The sequence below is a fragment of the Ambystoma mexicanum genome, chromosome 11, assembly GCF_040938575.1.
Source record: "Ambystoma mexicanum isolate Mex_15411 chromosome 11, UKY_AmexF1_1, whole genome shotgun sequence".
Classification (NCBI taxonomy): Eukaryota; Metazoa; Chordata; class Amphibia; order Caudata; family Ambystomatidae; genus Ambystoma; species Ambystoma mexicanum.
In genome coordinates, this window is record NC_090934.1 from 1,456,152,326 (window position 1) to 1,456,175,290 (window position 22,965).

The window sequence follows — 22,965 nt, forward strand, 5'->3', positions numbered from 1 at the left end:
AGCAGTTCACACAACACTTGCTTGAATGATAATGTAGTTTCAGGATGATTCTGCATTAATCCACAAAACACTTTAGTGGCTCTTCAACAACTTCAAGATTACCACACCACAGTACTTCAAAGGATTCCACCTGATCCACTCACGTATAAAGAAAAGCTTTTTGTTTTTCATTGTTGAAAGTTTAAACCTCATCGGAGTCGTCCATTAAATGGGAAATGTTTTCGAAGGTCTCCAAAACCTCTGAAGCCGACATTCTCTACTTGTTACAAGAAGTTATAACATCAAAGAAAGGTCGTGTATGACCAATTATACTTTGTTCATCTATAGGAATAGCGACCCTAACAGACAATTGAAGTTGAAAATGTACGTGAAGGAGTGGTCGGGTACACCCAAAATTGTTTTTTCTTTTGAAGACTGAATTTTGTAACTTTAAGAACAAATATTCTTTTGAAGCAGAAGTAGTTGTATTAGTAAGGCGAACAAGCAATAACCAAACCAAGAGGTGAACCTTTTCTATACTGAAGAAAACCATTTTTGAATTAATCCATCTAACTGGTAAAGTTGTTAAAGGTCCAGTGTCCTCTGATAAAAGTGAGACTTTATCATCTGAAGTTGCTTCAAGGTAACTACTGGAACCAAAAAGATGTTCATAAAGCGGGGGAAGGGAGCTGGGTGCGTTTAAGAAAATCAAGCCAATAACCGGTGATGCTAAGACTGTTGGAGTGAGGTGGAAGTCAGTTTGGAAGCAGAAGTAGGTTATTTCTGTGGCAGTAAGGCAGACTGTAAGAGGCAAAGAGGCAGCCCTTTGCTTAGAGTATAGGAAAGAAGAGTGCCTTGCCTACCTGTAGAGATCAAAGTGTCTTCTGCTTCAACTTCATCTGGTAGAATGGTTAGGCATTTTAAAGAGAAGTACCAGGGCTGTGGTTGTGTAGCTAAGCCCCCACTGGGTACCACCTCCACCTTCAATTATTTCAATAATTAATTATGCTCACCCTTTATTTAGTGGTGACGAAGGAGACAGAGAGGGGCAGCTGCGCTTAGATGGTGGTTCTTCCTCCTCTTCTTCAGATGAGCTGTCTATTGTCAGATCAATCACCTCAACCTTACGATTTCGGTTCTCAGACTGCTGGTTAGAGGATACCTCATGATCCATAGACAAACTCAAGCAGGAACCTAAAGAAAAAGAATCACAGTTGGCATCAAAGTTGGTAAATGGATGGAAATCAGTCATATGTGCCTGTGTCACACATACCCTTCTGTTCAAAATATAATAAAATACCATTTAAACTTCAACTGAGACACCAATCAACCATTGCTGGAAGCAGATCAAGGTTGTTTTTTTATTTTTTAGAAGCAAAGTACAGGGCAGAAACAAATGAGCACAAAAATGAATCAAAAAGAGAAACAGGACAATCCCCGATACAGCTACTTGCAAATAAATTAACATCTGAAGGCCTGTAAAGAGCAACATGCTGGAAAGAGGAATACTTTCACGATAGTCAATCATTGCACATCACAGATTTTCGTAATTGACTCCAGTCAGTGGAGCAGGGGGCCTCTGTTTGATTCTGTAAGTCTCAATCAGGTAATTAAACCAGTTGCCCACTGAAGAAACTGCCTCCTCCCCGTAGTTTTGGGCAATCAAAACTCACAACAAAGGGGATGGCCACAAACAAAAACCCTCAAAAACCACTGTACCTCTTTTCCTCCTGTTTTGATGATACTCCAATGTTTTTGCGTGGAGTGAAATCGCCCTTTCAATTAGTATTTAAAAAGTTGCAAACTCCAGATCATAATCACTAAATTTTTGGGCAAATGTAGAACTCCTTTTTTACCCTTCACTCAACTTAAATGGTGTAAAGTGCCATTGGGAAACGGACACACAATTAAAGAAGTTGGTTTTCTCAAAATCAAAGCACTTCTTGCAATTTGTAGAGAAGTGCTTATTTTTTACATTTATAAAGCGCACAAAACCCTCATGCATCTAGGCGCTGTTACAAGCATGTACTTTTACATGACTGACAATGGACATAGGCGTACAAAGGAGTAGAATGGTTAGGAAGGGTTTTAGGTTAATATGTAGATTTTCTACCACAAGATCTGGACAGGCTTCTTATTTGCACACACAAAAAACGGGGCAGCCCTACTAAATAAAACACAGACAAATGTTTTAGCACTAGATAATTCTACATCTCAGCCTGGCCCTGGGACACAAGGAATGAAAAAGCAGTGAAATATCAAGCAATTCTCCTCTGAATAAGAGTACAAACAGCAACCCCAAACATGTGCATCTGGGCGCTCGGTACCACCAGCGAGGCTGACATTTCGATTAGCCTTGCTGGTATGGTTGCATTTCATTTTGGTGGGGGGGGGGGGCGGGGGGGGGGTGCTCTGCTGTTCCATTTTTATCAGACCCAATTACCTGCCCCCCCCCCCCCCCTCTTGGTATTTCTTTGGAGTTTTGATTATTTGAAGTCCCCCTTGCAATCTTTTCCTATATATAGTCCTATAGTAGCCCATATGGCGTGGGAATGCTTTTTAAGCACCCAGTTTTGATCCTAGGCTGTTTACATCACCCAACACTTTTTTTCAGACGAAGGCTGGAGGCACCTGTAATTCATTTATGGATGCACCAGAGGTGCAGTAGGTTTTATTGTTTTAATTGCCAAATGAACCTTTAAGATAGCCATTGGATTACTAATGCATTCTTTTTAAGTCTTACTCTCTGCCATAATATTCAGAGTCTTCCCTTTGTTTGTGGAAGCCACGGGACAGACCGAAAAAGGTAGTTGTGCCAATACGGGCTCACTGAGCCCAGCTCTGCACCCTCTGTAGTCGTTTGGAATGGTCTAGATTGGCCCCTTGCTCTAGACAGCTCAATACACAAATTATGTGTGTGGAACAGAGGGGCTGGCATTTGTTAGGGCCAGCGCCAGCCTTGGTGTCTGGCCGCCAAAGCCTTTGCGTGATGGACTTAAGCCAGCCCAGGAGTGAATGTGTATATCTAAGGGCGACCATGGGCATTATTCACATCTGCAGAGATGGTGCTGGTTTACTTCTGTGCATTGCTGGTGGCTTTCACCACAGAGCTAAGCTGCTGAATGTTTAGGAGCAGGTTTTGCCATATTGGCTGAGCCCTGTACATTATCTCAGGCTTCATCTTGAATGTCCTTCCATTGTTGTTCCTCATCCTTTTCCTGGCTCTCCTCAATGAATGGGCTAGAGGTGCCATTAAGTGGGTGTTTCTGGATGGTTTTCAGTGGCGGCTAGTGATCTTTGAAAGTGGTGGGTTGTAAACCGTTTTTCCTAAGAATTGCATGCAAGTGGATGAAGGGAGCAAGCACAACTCCACCAAACAAGGAATGGAGGTATCTTACCCATGACCTTTTTGAACCATTTTCCAGCAAAATTTGCTAAACAAATTGAAACTTACGTTTCACAATATGCTCCATATGCAATAGGCAAGTTGATATGTCAGTGCAGCAATTTACAGCATATGACAATCAGAGGACTAGATGCTGACTAAGGGGCAGGGAAGACAACATGAAGAAAGGAGCAAAGTGGTAATGAATACAAGAAAAGACACTGGGTTGTGCAGTAAGTAGAAGGTAGATCTGTTAGGAGGGGTTTTCAAAGACTCAACCTGGAGTAGAACTTGGAAAAGCCAACCTGGGGCAACAAGGCTGTCTCAACCAGAGTAAGACTTAACCACTCTCCTAAGTTAGCAAGTTTGAGAAGTCAGGCCAGGCTAAGAAGGAAAGGGTACTGTTGTGTAGTCCAGTTAATACGTCACAAATGAGGTAATTAAAAAGTCAATAGGCAGGTAAGAACAAACACTCTACTTAGTCTGCCACTATAAGCATACATAACAAACAAAGGTAAGGAATCAAAGGCAACCCATTTAAGGGTTACTAATGCACACAAGTATAGCACATTTACTGTAAATCACTAAAGTAGGGAACATTTTTGCTTTATTGAAAATTAGGAGTGCTTTTTAAAATCTGTGCATAGATTGTCTTCCATAGTACATCTTCTGTGTCTGCCTGGCTGCCAGGCCACTTGGTGTGTTCCTGTGCAGCTCCGCGGCTCATCTCTCTCTCCTACACTACTCGTGACTCTCTCCTATCTATTCCAACTGCTATTCCATCACCTATCTTAACTCTCCCAAAGTCTGGAAGAAAAAAGCTCTCCTGCACTCTAATCCGGGACTACCTATTACAGACCACCCCCACCTCCCAATCTGGTCTCCATTCTTTCTCCTTCTCACCTATTAATGGTGCCACTAGGCAGGAAGCACTACTGGCATACTTCTCATCCTCTAGGTGCATCATTAATGTCTACCATAATGGCACTATCATGGTCCAAGGTTCTCAACCTATTCTTCTCGACCAGGCCTGCCCTCTCAAACTTTCTCCTGCCACCACTACTTCCTCTCCACCATCCTTGGGAGTACCAAACCCCTGTACCTCCCCTCGGAAGACCTTCACAAGGTGATAACCAGCTTCACTTTGCTACTCTGAATGCTTGCTCTGCTGTCAAATACTCCTCTGACATCTGTCTCCTTCTCAAAGACTTTGACCTAGACGTGGTTCACTGCTCTTCATACTCTTCCTGGGGGCTACAAAATCCTCTCCAAACCCAGACCCAATAGGCCGGGAAAGGGAGCGGCCCTGATCTACAGAGCGAGTCCCTGACGCCATCATACCTACTCAATCCTACTCCTCTTTTGAATGAGTCTGTAGGCTTGGGGTGTCGCTTACTCTCCATCACCCTTGTCACTATATACGGGCCCACTGGCCATATTTCTCTCTGAATGGACCGACCTCACCTCCTCTACCTCTCAGTTCCATGTCCTCTGTGATTGATTGATTCACACTCACACACGTCGGGCGACATCCCTATCGCTAATCCGGTCACCATCTCGCTGTCCTGGGCTAAACACTCTCTCCTCCCCACCTGGGGCCCCCTGGCACTCTATTCGAGCCACCCCCAGCACTGTCAGCCTCCTTCGCTGTCATCCAACCTATGAAGAGAGTGTCAGTCACTGCTTTCGTCCTCTACATTCGAACTCCCTCCCCCCAAACCCCCACTTCTGAGACTCCCTCGGAACCTGTCCTTGCTAACCTAAACCTGTACATCTCTAACACCCTTGACCCCGTCCTGAGGATTCGCCTAAAACCTGCCTCCAACAACAGCTGGTACAAATCTGATCTAGCATCTCGGAAAAACAAGTGCAGAGCTGCTGAACCGAAGTGGCAGACCTTGGGTGTACCCTCTGACAAACTGGCCTGCTGCCTGCTCCAAAGGCAAGATCGCTTCTCTATCTGCTCCAAAAAGCAGGCCCATATCTAAGCCCGCACCTCTTGAACTTTTCAAAATCTGCAAGGAACTAGCCAATCCAGCTGCAGTCGCCACTTTTTTCCTTCCTTCTCAGGCTCTCTTGTCCTCACTCTCCACTCCCATATCCATTCCCCCGTCTGCTACTCTGCCTCCCTTGGCTCATCTCCTTCACCGGATGAGGTCTCTGAAGTGGTCCGCGCTATGAAGGTCTCCTCCAACACGTGCCCCCCTGCTCTTCCAGAATCATTAAGGACAATATCTCCTCTCTCACCCGGCTCTTGCAGACTTCTGTAACCACTCCTTCTCCACTGGCTCTATCCCTCTAGCACTCCATTGTTCACCCTCTCTTAAAAAGCAGTCTGCTGACGCCTCATGCCCGGCTAACCATCTCCCGAATTCCAATAACGCCTTCCTGGGTAAACTATTGGAGAAGCTGGTCCTCACCCAACTGACCCTCCACGCTGATCTTGTTGGCTGCCTTCAGGACCATCAATCTGGATTCCGGGCACCCAGAGACATGGAAACTGCTCTCCTGAACATCCGTGAAACCATGCTTGCAAATCACGACTCTCCCTCTGTTCTCATTCTCCTCAATCTCCTTCCTCTGCCTTTGACACAGTCAACCATTCCATCCTCATAAAACAACCAACACCCTCATCAGGCACTGTATAGGCTGACCTCTTTCCTCACTAACCGCCCTTCCCAGCTGCAACCAGGCCTCTTCTCCACCATCTCACTCTACTTGTGGCACCCCCCAGGGCTCTATCCTATCGCCATGGTTCTTCAATATCTATCTTGCCCCTTTTGCTCACCCGATTTCCTCCTCCTCCTCCTCAATTCCAGTGTTATGCCAATGACACAGCTTTCCTTCAAACTTCCCTCTACTACCTCCTCTTCCTCCTCTCTGATCCCTGTCAGCCATTCATGCATTGTGTGTAGCTAATTTTCTCAGTCTTAATGCCAGTAAGACAGCGATCCCGCTCATTGAGACACCTGTGCCCTCTTTTCCTCCTACCCTCTGGCCACCCTCGTTGGACCGTCTACCCCCACCATCCAGTGAGGTAAAAAACCACAGAGTCATCTTCGATTTCGCTCTCCTTCACCCGTCACATCATGGACCTTACGAAGAAGTCCCACTTCCAGCTCCACCTCTTCAGAGGAATTCTTCCTTTCCTCACCTTGCCCACGAAGCTCAATGACTCCAGAGCTCTGGTCCTCTCCAGGCTGGACTACTGGAACAGCTTCTTTCTCAATCTCCCTCTTTCCTCCCTATGCCCCCCCCCTCCAGCTAATCCAGAATAGGGCTGCAAGACTTATCCTTGGCCTCAAGCCCAGGGACTGTATCTCACCAGCCCTAATATATCTTCACTGGCTCCCGGTGGCTGCAAGGATCAGATTCATGACCCTCTGCATCATCCATAAGGCATTCTGGGGCCTGGGACCACGCTATCTCCAACTTTCCCTCCCGAAATACTCACCTGCTAGAGACCTACGATTCTCTCCCTCCAACTCTGACTGTCAAACACTTCTCCAAACAGAGAGTGGAGGACAGGCCTCTCTCCTCGGCTGGCGCCTCCCTTTGGGACAGCCTCCCTGCCCCCTCTGAGACTTGAGCCAGACCTCCTTAAATTCTGGTAACTGCTCAAAACTGTGCTGTTCTCTACACCTTTCCCTTCCCTGTTAAATCACCCCACTGCCGCTGCGACCGGGACCACTGGGCTTGATCCTCATGAATCTCGAAGGATTCCAGGCCCTTCTTCCTAGTTGACACAAGCACACCTTTGTCCTGCAACTGCACTGCCCTTGTGGGCTCTAGCTTGGCAGCTCTGCATCCCCACGCTTGGGGGGTGGGATGGGGGGGGGTGGGGTGGTGGTCTGCACTAGCACTTAGCCTGAGCTTCTCCGCCTTGGCTCGCCTTGACTTCCCTCCCGGGCCCTCCACCAGCACTTGTCCACTCCTCTGCCCCCTCCCCATCTCCTGCACTTCTCTTCACTGAACTTGCATGTTCGAATACCACAAGGCCTACTAGGATCGTAATTTACAGTTTTTGCCATTGTTATTTTTCCCCCGGTCCCTTCCCATTTAGCCATTGAAACAATTCTGTTATATAGCCGCATAACAAATGCTCAATAAAATATCAAACAAATTAAGCACATAGGCCTTCTACTTCTAAGGAAGCTCAGAAAACAATAGACCAGACCTCCTGATCCAGTGGGTCTGTGGGAATCCCACAAAAGTGTGATGAGGTTCCAGGTAAGTAGCACTAGGAGGGCTACTCAGGAACTGAAGCAGCAAGCTTAGAGCCTAAATTAAAGGGGCTTGAGTTGCAGGTATTTGGGAGATCAACTACCACCCTAGTTTCGAAGAAAGTACTTTATCTTCAAAACTGTATTTTTCCTCTAAACCAATCACTGTCCTCTGGGTCATACTGCCCCCATTCAATTACAGCCCTTTCCCTAAACTCAACCCCTAGTGGCCATCTTCAGATTTGGTAAGAACATAACGTGGCAGTATGAACCATGAAGAGAGACAGAGGGGACAGAGGGAGGGTTCGCACGTGAATCCATGCCAGACCCATGCTGGAGAACAATAGTTACAGGTAAGTAACTCAAACCTTCTACAGCACGGGGTCTGGCATGGATTCACATGCTCATGAATAACGATTACACAGCAGCACATATACACAACCACGGGAGGTGGCAAGGCTTAACAGAAGCGATAACACTCACCTCTGCAACAGACTCACCTCAAACAGGTTGCGTAGCACCGCTTGGCCGACTCAGGACTCCTCCCTGGAATCCCTGTTGACGCAGTAGACAGACCCTCGTGAAGGTATGCACGGACATCCACGTAGCAGCCCTGCACATGTCGAGCAAGGGCACACCAAAGAAATGCTGTTGCTGCGATGCCTTTCATGGAGTGAGCTCTTGGCTGGTCTGGCAGCGGCCGGTTCGCCAGTCGATGACGGTGCATGATGCAGTCAGGGAGCCACATGGAGATGGAAGCCTTTGATAAGGCCTTTCCTTGATTTACAGTCCCAAAGTTGACAAACTGAGAAGTCTTGCGAAAATTCTTCGCACGTGCCACGTAGAACATGAAGGCATGAGCAACGTCCAGCAAATGCAAGGCCCTTTCCGCTGGCGACTATGGATTCGGGAAGAAGACGGGTGACACCAAAGGTTTGTGGATGTTGATTTCCAATAGTACCTTTGGCATAAAGGTGGGGTGTGTACACAGAACCACTCCTGAAGCATGCAAAGACAAGTAAGGAAGCTTGCAAGAAAGGGCCTGAATCTCCCCAATCCGCCTGGCCGAAATGATAGCCACGAGGAAAGCGGTCTTCCACGAGAGAAACTTGAGCAGGCCCTGATGCATAGGTTAGAAGGGAGCTCCCATGAGCTTAGTTAGCACTACATTGAGCTCAGCACCGGCGGGAAAGTCCTGAAGTGTCCCTTGAACTCCTTGACCAGTCTGTAAGACCACAGCAAAAGTCTGCCCAGGGACCTGGATATGGAAGCGAGATGCACCTTGAAAGAGGCGTTAGTCCCACTTCAGCCAAGGAAAGCAAGTATGGCAAAAGTTGAAGGGCCGTGACCCACAGCAGGGTAATCTTCTGAGTCTGGCACCGCACAGAGAAGTGTTTCCTTTTATGCCTGTAGCACTTCAACACTGATGAGGCTATGGCCCTGGCCAGGAAGTCCTTGCATCCGGTGGGTAAAGCATAACCCCCAAACTCTAGTGCTGTAGGAGCCATGCCCTCAGGTTCAGAGTCTCCGGGTCGTGATGCAGAATCGCCCCCATCCCCTTCTTTGGCGAGAAGGTCGGGGGACAGTGGCAGCCTAATGGAGGGGGACACAGACGCAGCAGGTCCGGATACCAGATGTGTCGGCCACACTGGGGCAACAATTATCATCCGGCAGTGGCACTGTGAGTGTAGATCACACGCAAGGGGTGGAAATGGAGGAAAAGTGTACAGGAACGGTCCCTCGAACGGTAACAAGAACACATCCCCCATGTGTCTCAGTTGAGGGAACCTCTGGCACTTGGCATTCACTGCCGCCACAAAGACATCGATCTAGGGCTGCCCCCATCTGCCGAACAGAAGATCCACCTGGTCCTGGTCAAGTTACCACTCATAGCAACAACGCAGTTCCCTGCTGAGCGAGTCTGCGATGGTGTTCTAGACTCCCACTAGGTGAAATGGGACGAGGAGCATGCCTTGCCGAATGGCCCAGCGCCACATGTCATGGGCCTCCTTGCATAGTGCCCGTGAGCGCCCCCCACCACAACCAACCCTGTTTCCTGATGTAGAACATGGTGGTGGCGTTGTCTGAAGATCCTCGGTTCCATGTGTTAATATCCCCGCAAAAATATCGCCATACAAAAATATTACCATATTTTTGTGGTGATATTAAGGCATGGAACCTGCGGGGGACACCGATCCATTATTTTTAAAGGAACGGGGACACCCCTGCAACCCCACGCTCCCAAAAATGATCCCCTCCAAAAATATCCCCTATGGCCGTTCCAGACCACATATACAGCGATATTTGTGGTGGGGATAATATGTAGTGATACCAGATCCTCACCACCTTGCCCTTCAACAACGGCAGAAAAGACTTGAGGGCCCAGAATATGGCCCGAAGTTCCAGGGCGTTGATGTGGAGGTCCTTCTCTTCCGGTTGCCAGAGGCCTCTGGTGTGCAACTGTCGGTGTGTGCTCCCCATCCCTCTAGAGAGACGTCCGTGGTGACCGTTTCCTGGTAAGGAGGAACCTGAAACAGAGTTCTCTGGACGAGACGAGGCCATACACACCAACACTATCGCTGCATGTAACTTCTCGTTGAGGGAGATTTATCTGAAAAGTTCCCAGACACTTGCATCCATCTTGCATCCAGGAAACTCCTGGAGAGGTCTCATGTGAAGTCTGCAGAGTCGAACAAGGCTGGGGCAGGAGTACACCATGCCCAGCCATGACTCGATGGACCGAACCGTTGCCGTCTGAGCCGACGAGAGGTGCACCTTGCCTCGTATGGCTCTCACCCGCTCCTCCGAGGCGGACACCAAATACGACCCCGTGTTGAGTCTGGAAACTAGGAACGACGCGTCCTGAGATGGCGTCAAGCAAACTTTGGATACTTTATGGAGAACCCCAACTCCATCAGCAGGCGTACAGTGTGTTTAGAGCTGGAACGCGCCAGCCAGTTGTCCAAGTAGGGTTATACGTGAATGCCTTGTAGACAAAGATGTGCCGCCACCAGGGCCAGGTAATTTGTAAAAACTCTTGGGCCGACTTCAGGCCGAAGGGTTCAGTGTTGACACTGAACTACGAATCGTGGGAACGTGCAGTGTTTCTTGTGAATGGGGATGTGGAAGTAGGAGTCCTCTAGATCCGACGACGTTAGAAAATCTCCTTGTTCTGGCTGTCCAAGCACGTGTTGCAACGTGACCATCCAGAACCTTTGGGACGTAGATCTAGGACCGGCTTCCAACCCCTGTTTTCTTTCAAACAAGAAAGTATCTAGAATATACTCCGGAGCCTTCGAAGGCACTGGTGGAGGGGTTCTGTTGCCCCCTTCTGTAACATGGGGCGCACCTCTTGCAGAAGCTATAGTGCGTGTTGTTCCTGTTGCTGAATCGGAGGTTTACAAGGAAACCTCAGTCGGAACTCCAAGGTGTGCCCCTGTCCGCGAGTGTCCAGCACCCATCTGTCTGTGGTGATCTTTTCCCAGTGCTGATGAACTTTGCCAGCTGACCTCCCACTGGGATGCATAGTTGGGGGCTGGGGCATGGCCGGTTCAGGTCTGCTTGGGGGCCAGAGACTTGCCCTGCAGGGGGCGCCGCCACTGTCCTCCACTGCCTTGAGAGCAACCCCTGTACACTTGAGTGGAAGGGCGTGAAAGCTGCTGTTTGGGGTATCATAACCCTTAGAAAACCTTCCTGGGTTTCCCCTGGACGATCAAAAGGACGACGGCCGTCGCTGCTGCAAAGTTACCAGGGAGCGTGCCATCTCAGTTTCAGTCTTTATTGCCTACAAAGACTCATCGACTGCCTTTTCAGAGAGTTTCTCCGCGAACGGCATAACCAGCACCTTAGTCTAAATGTCCTGGAGGAATTTTGTTGCCTTCAACCAACCTTGACGATACAGGGACACCCCGTTCCCTATCTGGCGAAAACCTGTGTCCGCAATGACCACTACCACCATCATCCGAAGAACCTTCCACTTCCTGAAAGAGTTCTAGCACCTCAACCTTCTTGTATTCCGGCAGGAAGTCCAGAATAGGACCCAGATGAATATCGCAGTCATATTGGTAAAAAATGGCTAGTGCGTTCGCTGCTATGACGATAATGAGGTGATAAATACATACTTGGAAAATGCAGCACACTTTGATCATAACATGTGGTATCAACACATGAGAAGTGTGGGGGAGAGAACGTCTAAGGAGAGTTGTTACATTTGTGCTCTCATATCCTATGCCTTGAATGCTGCTCAAAATTTTATTTCCAGAGACGTTACAGAATACCATGCCAGATGTCTTATTCACCTTGCAGAATGCATGACTTGAGGACAGTTCCATGGAAATTGGGCCACTCTGCGGTGGAGATCTAAATGGTTATTTCTATTCCAAAATGATTATATCAAGACTACACAGATGGAAAAGGAACATGCATGGAAGAGCAAGATGCTCACGTATCCTAGGGCAGGACAGGATGAAGTTGTCATAGAAGAGATGAAGAAAATGGACTGTCCTGATAGAACAGAAATAGCTGGATCGCCTGGATGTTGGGAAAGAACTCAAGTTTTAGTCTATGGACGAGTGAAGTCCAAGAAAGTATGGGAAGAAGGATTGATGTCCTCTGCAGCTCATCTATTGAAGCCAGAATACGTGCAAGAAGTGCAAAGAGTAAATAATGGATGCTTGAAGTCATCGACCAAACATGCCAAGCTGCTGACATGGGTAGAAGATGAATAGAGTCTAATGGTTGTGATTCCACTGGCAAACGCGACACTGTGCTTTCGAAGAGAAGGAAAGAAGCATGTGGGAGATAACATAGGGTGCAAGACTACAGTTGATGTCTCCAGAATGGGAGCAGGGGGAGCCTGCCTGATGGATTGATATTGGTCTTGTGGGCCTAGAGCCTACATGAAGCAGCCCAAGCATTGGGGAGGAATGTGTTCCTTGGTGCTTATCCATGTTCCAGCATTAGTGATTCCTGAGAGCGACCTGAACATTGGAGAATTTCCGAAAGCAGATGCCCATTTGAGAAGATCGCTTGAATTTCTCAATCGAAAATGAGGGAGAATTACTTCTCAGCAAAATCAATAGACCCATATGAGGATATCCCGTATGAGCATAGGCTGTTCAGCAAAACTGCTTCAATCTTCACGACTTCAATCTTCACGACTATCTTTATGCCTGGGATCCAGACTATGGCCAATGCTAAATAGTTGCAAATTACCAGATGGGAGCTTCTGCAGACAATTAACTAGAATAAAAGGATTCAATGCTAACAAGGAAGAATTGAGGGCCATACGACTAATGACCCTTCAGAACAGATATGATCACAGCGATGGAAGGAGGAGTTTGTGCCATAATCAGGCTATCATGTTGCACATGCATACCTTCTCACGATGGAGAATGGGACCTTGACAGAGGCCGTAACGTTGCTGACAAGCCTGAATAACAAGATGGAAGACGAGACAGAGGATTTTGCAGACAGTTGATTTGCATCTATCTTCTCAGGGTTACACAGTGGATGGCACATATCTTCAAGTTTCTTGGAGCAGTGTTCGTGATGGTGATGTTTGGATTCTGTGTGATCAGGATAATTGCACAGTGCAATAAGGCAACCAAAAAAGCAGTGGGAATGAGGATCATGAGTGATGTTGAATCAGAATTTGGCCACAAGGAATTGACCGATGACGAAATCAAAGGATACATAAGGGCCAGCATCGTAGCACCCGAGGCAACGATGTTCCTGTATGCAATGAATCACAAGAAGTACGTGGGACGATGGGTCTATTGTAATCCGAATGGACAGTGCAGCTACATGACCTGGAGTGTGGTTGAACATGTAATATCAGCCTGTTCTTTGAAGGGAGCGATGAAGATTTGGACCCCAAAGAAGCGCTTCAAGAGAAAATGTCAAGATATGGAGACCAGTGAAGATGTAGTCGATGACTCAACCAGAAGGGGAGTGCAGAGGAGCAGTTGAATTCTACTGCCTGTATGTTGGAAGCCTGAAACTGCACCATGCTTGACACCAGTAGTTGTGACCATACAGCAACGAGTGTTCGAGAAAATGTATCCGTTGAGAAAGCCATACCAGATGTATGCCTGAAGAAATGACAATCTTTTGGAAGAGGTCCCCGAAGGAAATGAAAATGAGAGAAGGAGAAGCTGGTGACGTCACAAGAAGTGAGAGTGACGTACTAAGAAGATAAGAAGATGATGTATGGACCTTATAGAAACGGATGACGAAATAAGGAATTGAGTGAACGTTCCTATGCAGAAAGAAGATTGCACATGCGTGTGACATGCTGCAGAAAATACAAGCCGTTCAATGAATGCACAGATGCAGCAATGCAAGTAGATCAAGAAATCATAGAAGGTGGCTATACATGGTGAAGAGACTGCAGGCGAAGCCGCCATTATATATAAGTTGGACATCAGTGTTACAATTTTAGTTAACTCATACGCACAGAGAAAGGAGGATCGAAAACTGTGCGTCGCAGAAAAGAAGTAGCTGAAGATCTCGAACTAAAAATGAAGAAGCCGTTTGGCCTGGTATCAAATTTGGAGCAAGCCAAGACCGGTTATCTATTCTCAAAGGCAGAGAACGTGAGAAGCCGGATTATCCCTTATTATGGTGCAAAGAAAGAACACCATGAGTGCCAAGTTATATTCATTCAAGACAATTAAACACTCTAAAAGGGCTGAATTGCAGTCTCTTGTCACGTGAGCCCCGTCCGAAAATAAAGGTGGGCATGCAGTACCAGAACTGTGATAAGCATCTGCCCACACTCTTATATTTCCAGAAGAAGAGAATCTATTGCAAGGCCAAGTTCAAAGGCAATCTACATAAAGTCATGTCCACCTCCCAGCACCTGGGTAAGAGCTTACGTGGTGCAAGTGAGCTGAATGTTCCAGACATGGCACAATCGTGCCAACCAATTGTAGAGGGCCATATAATGAAGGGCCTTCTAGTTTAGGAGCCAATAGTATTCTGTGTACTTATGTATTGAGGATGACTTGCACTAGAGGCAGACTTAAGTTGTCCACCTGACAGTAGATGTCCTAGCACAACCTGATCCCTTACAGGAAATATACTTGGATGTTCCCCTTGAGCCAACCACAATCCCCTGTAGGTTTTTCTTATTTGCCACGTAGTGTGACGTCAAGTATGACAAGTTTTTACTATATAATTGTGATTTTTTTAATGAAATGCTTCGAGAGAAATTAATGTACGACGTCCTTTGTAACTCCCCGTTTTAGACAATTGATATTAACACAGAAAATTGGACTCTGACAGCTTACCAAGTCATTATTATTTGGTTTAAGAGTTACTCTGTATCCCATCTGGTGCATGACCGGTTACCTATTAAAGGACCATATGTTTAACACTTCCCTAGCTCTAGCGAAGAAAGGAGCCAGATGAGTGGGGTCTGGGTTGCCAGGTCTTCTCTTGCGAGCAAGGGACTCAGGTCCACTGCCCCCAGATCCTCCCACTTCGTGATCCGTGCAGTAACCGTTGTGCGGATCATTCTCTCCCACGTCGGTACTTGAGTAGATCTGCTCCAGCTTATCTGGAGCAGAACGCTGGTCCACGCACTGATATGATAGTTTATTTGCATTGCGCTCGTACACAAGTGTTTCAGAGCGCGGCAAGGGAGGGGAACAGGGGGGAACAAACAGCGATCTTACTAAGCCCAGTGACATTGAGAACACGCAACTGCAGGGGAAAAGGAAAGGGGGAAAGTGCATGGAAGGGGGAGAGTGGAAAGTGCTGGGCAGAGGAGAACAGATACATAAATACAAATAAATAGATAATGGAGGCAATACTGGGAAAGTTCCACCGGAGGGACCGTTTCTCTCTCCTTCTCAGGAGGTTTTGCTGGGTTGGAACGATCGTCGGGTCTTTTCCTGACACCAACACCTTTGTCACTGCCTCCGCTACCTTATCTCGCCTTGGGGGCAAAGACACTTGTGGATCGGTTTTCACTTCTTTTGTGGACCCACTCTGCTGCTGCTGTAGTGGACCTCAATGCAGTGCTCGTCGTTGCTTTCGTCGACGGCAGCACCATTCGTCGATTCAGTTGACCAGGTATGCTGCAAGGTCTTAGCCAGTTTCGACGAGTCCTCTCCAGACTTGTCCCTCATTGGTTTATAGGGACTTTCTCGTTGGCAGGCTCACTGCAGAGGCCGCTGGTGATGGCGATCGCCTTTTGCCTGACTCAGGACCCGCATCCGCGGCGAACCCAGCGGAGCTAGTGTAGCGGAGCTTGGCCTAGTCTTGGACCCCTGCGAGCGGGGCGTCCTCAAAGGATCTTCACCACCTCCCAGAGGGAGTATGTTCCTTGTACTGGCCGGTCCTATAAGGCTTGACCCTGCCCGAGGCTGAGTCAGTGGTCTTACCCAACTTGAGCCAAGCTGACAGTCTGCTGTAGCAGTCTTTTTTGGTTTTCTTTCGAGAAACCACAGCAAGACTCGCATCCCTCCTCATCGTGGTCCGGATGCAGGCAATATAAGCATTCATGATGACGAACTTCCACAAAGATGTTTCTTCACCCACACTTCGCGCAGAGTTTGAAGAGGCGTCGACTTTCCCCCTCTTCAGTCATTGCTGAAAGGCACAAAGTAGGCCCAAGGCCGGGCTTTCTCGAAACTTCGACGATCCTCGACAGCAGCGGATCCCCGCTGACTGTCTCTGTCCGTCGAAGACGATCAAGCAAAAATCAGTCAAAACCATTTCTTTCTGGACAAAAATTTGAAAAACACGAAATTAGCTTGGAGAGCAAATTAAGGAAATTAAGGACTCCCAACACTGAAGCGTGCAGTAAAAAATCTGATGATGCCCACCAGGGGTGGAGCTTAGGGAGAGAACTGTCAGTGGATGGGGGCAGTATGACCCAGAGGACAGTGATCGGTTTAGAGGAGCAATGAAAGTGAAACATTTTTCTCTTTTACAGAGGATTCCCAACCGGACTACAGGGAATATTCATGAGCATGTAAATCAATGCCAGATCCCATTGCTGGAGAAAGGTCGAAACTCCCCTGAGTCGATCAAGAAAAAATAATCACTAGCAAGGAGTTGCCTCACCATTGTGATGGTCATGCAGGGTCATCGGGTCATGTGTTGAGGGTGTTCTCTGACTGTTGTCTTCAGGCTCATCTGAATATGATGAAAGCACCCTTGATCTGTCCCACGACATAGCAGAGATGCTTGCAGACTACTTTTGTGATTCACAACTTGCACGGATGAGAGACTGGATCAGCAGGCTCGCTATATGTGGCAGTTTCACTTCGGGTCAGAGGTGGGCTCCTCTTCTGGTAAAGGTCAGAACAGCAATGTTCCAGTCGGAGAAGAGCACTGTTTTGCACACAAACCTTGCAGCACTGAGGCTAGGTAAAAGTACTCATAGAGGAGCAAAGCAATTTACCAAGTGTTGCAGGTGAAATGCAAACATGTAAGGTCCCACAAAGTGGTGATGCAAACCGAACATGACCCATAACTCTTATGTCCCACCAGCAAAATTTAGAGTAAAGCACCATAAAAAGGTCTGTCTAGTAACATGAGTCGCAACACAGGAGTTGGTGGAGCCAATGCAGTTTCCTGTAGCTGTTCTCTGTCATCCCTCATCATCCTTGGATATCTTCAGATTCCAATAATAGACTCCAGGTCCAGCTCCTCTCCTTATATCCAGAATTGAGGCTGCCCAATAAGGGACACTGCAACATCCAAACTTGGAGGTGGCTGTCCAATAGTCCACAGCCAGCCCATTGGAATCTGCCCACCACCAGCCATACCCCTCTACTTCATGTAGGCTCGAACACATTTCAGTCACCTTTTCTGGGCTTACTAGGAGAAAGCCTGCAAAGGTTCATGACTAAAAGAGGCCATCTCCCACCTGGAATGGTAGAAGGATGGCCAACAAAGACCATGTCATCTTGAACACAACTTAAAAAATGTGGAGGAGTCAATTGAATATATGGTCCTCCTAAAAGCATTGTCCCGGTTAAAAAGGCAGCATGCGATTATGTATTAATAAAAATGGTTAAAAAGTAACCAACTGCCACAAACCTTTTCAGATAGACCATGGTAAGTAATGAAAATCTTTACTGAAGACAAAATTAAGGTGACTAAGGCCGGTCAGAAGAAGGGCACAAACTCTGGTCTTCAATTCTAGGTACATACTTTATTAAAACAAAACTTTCCTAACTATCTCTAAACTATGGGTTTTCCCTACCCAACAAAAACTAACTAGGGTGCTCGTCGTCAGTGAGTCCAAAATGAAGATCGATCTGCTTCCCAAACTAATCTAACCTAACACTACAAAAACAACTAAGGAACAGAAGAATGACTCCCTTCTCCTCTGTGCTGGTTTCTCAGCATGTTTACTTTATAATAAGTATTCGTAGATCGTTTATTTTCTTATCAAGTCGTATAGTTCGGATATAGGGCTCTTCAACTTTTCAATCTGGTCTTTTACACACCGTTTACCCATTTTCCTTTGCGACAATTCTATTGTTCACTTGTTAGGTAAACTTGAAACTTTCTCTCCACTCACTGTCCAATTCTTTTGAGTGGACAAGGAACAAGTTACTTACCTGTAACTGTTGTTCTCCAGCATGGGTCTGGCATGGATTCACATGCTCATGAATATTCCCCGTCGTCAGGCTGGGTATCCTCGGTAAAGAAAAAATCAGTATCAGTTTCGTTTCTGATCTGTCTTTCGTAGTAGTAACCAATCACTGATCTCTGCGTCATACTGACCACAGCCAATGACTGCCCTCTACCTAAGTCCCGCCTCTGGCAGCCATCTTCAGATTTGGTAGCACGTGAAGTGGCAGTATGACCAAGTGAAGAGCCGCAGAGGGTAGGCGGGAGGGTTCGCATGTGAATCCATGCCAGAACCATGCTGGAGAACAACAGTTAGAGGTAAGTAACTTGTTCCTTCTCCAGCATGGGGTCTGGCATGGATTCACATGCTCATGAATATAAGAATAAATAGCAGTACACACATGCACAACTCAACATTAAGCATCTCTTACCTCCTCACCAGGCTCACCTTAAGCGAACCGGTTCCGCAGCACTGCTTGGCCGACCCTGGACTCCTCCCTGGAATCCCGATCGACGCAGTAGAATCTCGTGAAGGTGTGCGTCGACCTCCACGTAGCAGCCCTGCAGATGTCCAGCAGGGGCACACCAGACAAGAACGCCGTAGTAGCAGCGATCGCTGTGGTCGAATGGGCTCTCGGACGGCCTGGCAGCCGTCGGTTAGCCAACCGGTGACAGTGCATGATGCAGCCGGAGAGCCATCTGGAAATAGAAGACTTCGAGAGAGCCTTCCCTTGATTCACAGGTCCAAAGTTCACGAACAGCTGTGATGTCCTCCGGAAACTCTTCGTGCGGTCCACGTAGAACTTCAGCGCTCTAGCCACATCCAGCGAGTGCAAAGTCCTCTCGGCCGGCGACGAAGTAGACGGGAAGAAAACAGGTAACACCAAGGGCTCGTTAAGATGGAAGTCCGACGGCACCTTGGGCATAAAGGAGGGGTGCGTCCTAAGCACCACCCTCGAGGCATGGAAAGTCAAGTACGGTGCCTTGCAGGATAGGGCCTGGATCTCTCCCACTCGTCGTGCGGAGGTAATGGCCACCAGGAACGCAGTCTTCCACGACACAAACTTCATCGGTGCGGAGTGCATCGGCTCGAATGGGGGCCCCATGAGCCTGGTCAGCACCACGTTAAGTTCCCACACCGGGGCCGGGGCCTTCACCGGCGGGAATGACCGGAACAGTCCTTTCATAAACTCTTTTACCAGTCGATGGGACCACAGGGACGTCCGTCCTGTGGTTCTGGTATATCTGGAGATCGCCGCCAGATGAATCTTAATGGAGGCATGGGCTAGCCCAGCCTTTGCCAGCGATAGCAGGTACGGCAGCACTTGAGGGGCCGTAATCCGTAGGGGGTTGATCTTCTGTGCTCGGCACCAGATAGAGAACCTCTTCCACTTGTGACCGTAGCATTTGAGAGTCGAGGACGCCCTGGCCTTTGCAAGAACCTCTCTGCAATCGGCCGGTATATCGTAGCCTCCAAACTCTAGCGCTGCAGGAGCCAAGCCTGCAGGTTCAGCGACGCCGGGTCGTGGTGGAAGATGGCGCCTCCTTCTCTGTAGAGAAGGTCCGCGTCCGCCGACAGCTTGATGGGAGGGGACGTTGACAAGTCCAGAAGGTCCGGGAACCAGATCTGCCTCGGCCACGCCGGTGCGACGAGGATCATCCTGCACCGGGACCTCTTGAGCTGGCTGATGAGTCAAAGCAGCAACGGAGGGAACGCATACAGGTATAGGCCGTCCCAGGGGAACGAGAACGCATCGCCCATGCTTCTCGGCTGGGGAAACCTGCTGGCGAACCTCTTGCACTTCGAGTTTGTCGCTGTTGCGAACAGGTCGATTTGGGGTTTGCCCCATCGTCGGAAGAGTTGATCCACCTGATCCTGGCGCAGTTCCCACTCGTGACACGCGCGCAGCTCCCTGCTGAGCGAGTTGTCGATGGCGTTTCTTTCTCCTGCCAGGTGGAAGGGAACCAGGAACATCCCCTGGGCGACCGCCCAGTGCCACAGATCCTGTGCCTCGTTGGATAGGCCTGGGTATCTGGTGCCTCCCTGCTTCCGTATGTAAAACATTGTTGTGGTGTTGTCCGTGAAGATCCGCACCACCTTGCCCTTGAGCGACGGGAGGAACGATTTGAGAGCCCAGAACACGGCTCGGAGTTCCAGGACATTGTTGTGCAGGAGCCTCTCCTCCGGGAGCCAGAGCCCTCTTGCGTGGAGATCTCCGGTGTGGGCGCTCCAGCCTTCCAGGGAGGTGTCCGTCGTCACCGTCTCCTGGTACGCCGGTGTTTGAAAGTCCTTGCCCGCCGTGAGGTGCGCTCGAACGCCCCACCACCGAATTGCCCGCTGAACACCTCGTTGAGGGTGACCCTGTCTTCGAAGGTGCCCGTCGCCTGCCTCCAACGGGCGTCGAGAAATTCTTGAAGAGGGAGCATCCGTAGTCTGCAGAGGCGCACCAGGTAGATGCAAGAGGACATCATCCCCAGGAGGGACTTGATGGACCTCACCCTGGCCACGTCTGTGGCAAGCAGGCGCTGCACTTTGCCTAGAATGGTCTTCGTCCGTTCTTCCGACGGGGCCGCCAGGCGCCTCACTGTATCGAGCTTCGCTCCCAGAAACAGGGCCACCTGCGACGGCACCAGGTGGGACTTTGGGTAGTTTATGGCGAATCCCAGGTCTGTGAGTAGCTGGACGGTCCTCGCAGTGTGTTCGACGGGGAGTTCCCTCGTCACTGAGCGAATGAGCTAATCATCCATGGAAGGGGTAGACGTGAATCCCCTGCAGGCACAGCCGCGCTGCCACTGGTGCTAGGCACTTGGTAAAGACCCTGGGGGCCGACTTCAATCCGAACGGCAGCGCTCTGAATTGGTAGTGGCGTCCCTGGACGACGAACCTGAGGAACTTTCGGTGACTTTTGAGGATGGGAACGTGGAAGTACGCATCCTCCAGGTCCAACGACGATAGAAAATCGCCTTCCTCCAGCTGTCCCAGTACGTGCTGGAGGGTGAACATCCTGAACTTTTGTGATCTGATGTATTTGTTCAAACGACGAAGGTCCAGGATGGGGCGCCAGCCACCCGTCTTCTTCCTGACGAGGAAGTACCTTGAGTATACCCCGGAGCCTCTTCGGGACAAGCTCGATGGCGCCTTTCCTGAGCATCGCCCGTACTTCCAAAAGCAGTTGCGGGACGTGATTTTCCTTCCTGGCCACAAGTGGAACGTGAGGGCACTTCTTCAGGAATTCGATAGAGTGTCCTCTTGCCAGGGTATCCAGCACCCAACGGTCGGTGGAGATGGACTTCCACACGCCGACGAAGTTAGTCAGCTGGCCTCCCACCGGGGTGCTTCGGTGGGGGCCCGAGACCGCGGCCGGTTCAGTCCTGCTTGGAGGTGGTGGCCTTGCCGCCCTGGCCACCTTGCCGACGGCGGCGAGGCGCTCCCTGCTTGCCGCGACCCCTGTAGGCCTCCTGAGACGAGGAGCGTGCCGCCTGGCGGTAGGACAACGAGCCACCGCTGGATCCCTTGGAGGCACCCTGTCTGCCTCCGGAGCTCCGAAAGGGCCGTCATTGCTGAAGGGCTCCTAGGGCGCGGGCCGTCTCCGTGTCCGTCTTTATGGCTTGGAGGGATTCGTCCACCGCCTTCCCGAACAAGTTGCTGCCGTCGAACGGCATGTCCAACACCCTGGTCTGGACGTCCTGACGGAAGTCGGTCGCCCGGAGCCAACCCCGTCGTCATAGGCAAACACCGTTGCCCAGCTGGCGGAACCCGGTATCAGCAATATCGGTTGCCACCGTTATGGCATGGTCCGACGCCCTCTTGCAGTATTTCCAGGGCCTTGGACCTAGTCCAATATGGGGGCCAGCTTAAACCAGAGCTCCCTGTCGTAACGGGCCACGATGGCCAGGGCGTTGGCCGCTTTGATCGTCGTCGCCGCCGACGAAATGACCCGCCGCCCCATGGCGTCCAACTTCTTTCCCTCGCCATCCGGCGGGGAATTCGACGTCGAGGCTCCTGACCCCGCCGCTTTCTTCTTCGCCGCCGCCGAGACGACCGAGTCTGGCGTTGGCTGGGCCCTGAGGCACAGGGGAGCGGTTTCGGGGACCCTGTACTTCTTCTCGTACCGGTCCCGTTTGGCTGGTGCTGTGGAGGGGTTTTTGAGAACCGACAGGCCCTCCTCCCAGATGTCATCGATTAGGGGCACCGCGATGACCGTCTTCCTCTTGGCCTCCCGGCGCTGATAGAGAAAACCTTCCTTTTTCTGCTCCTCCGGGCAGAGCTGGAACAATTCGGATGCCCTGGCGATCATGGCGTGGAATGAGCCAATCTCGTCGGGCGGCGAGGCCCGTGCGACGGGAGACCCGTTCCGTCGTCGTCGCCGTCGCTCTCAGAACCCGTCGTCGAGCCCAACGCACGGTCATCTCCAGATTCGTGGGAGGATGAGGAGGGAACTGTAGGCCTTACGGGGGCGAGCGGAGGAGAGGGCTGGGTCCTCCGTCGTTTGTTCTGAGGACTTCCCGACGGGCCAGGTTGCGGGTCCTCCGGCCTGGGCCGTGGGAATCTCGTCCTTATCTCAGAGCATAAGGACTGGATGGCAAACAAAATGGCCGCCGAGCCATCCTGAGGCCTAGGATCCGGCTGCGCCGGAAGGGAAGGCCGCTCTTCCTCACCTTCGTTGTCTTCCTCGGTTATCTCCCGAGGATCTTCTTGACGGGATCAAACCTTCTCGAATTGGACTTCGAGGTTCCCCACGGCCTCGGTCAGTTCCTCCTCCGAGGCTAACTCCGAGCTCG

The 22,965-nt window shown here is 49.7% G+C and overlaps 1 protein-coding gene across 2 annotated transcripts in view; it reads right to left on the reverse strand.

The window, feature by feature from the left end:
• The window catches only part of PIAS1 (protein inhibitor of activated STAT 1), a 1,034,011-nt gene that overhangs the window by 190,497 nt on the left and 820,549 nt on the right, over positions 1-22,965 (reverse strand). For both annotated transcript variants that reach the window (XM_069625121.1, XM_069625120.1), the window contains exon 11: positions 993-1,173. In XM_069625121.1, the coding sequence (XP_069481222.1) occupies positions 993-1,173 (181 nt within the window). The remainder of the gene's footprint in view (positions 1-992; positions 1,174-22,965) is intronic.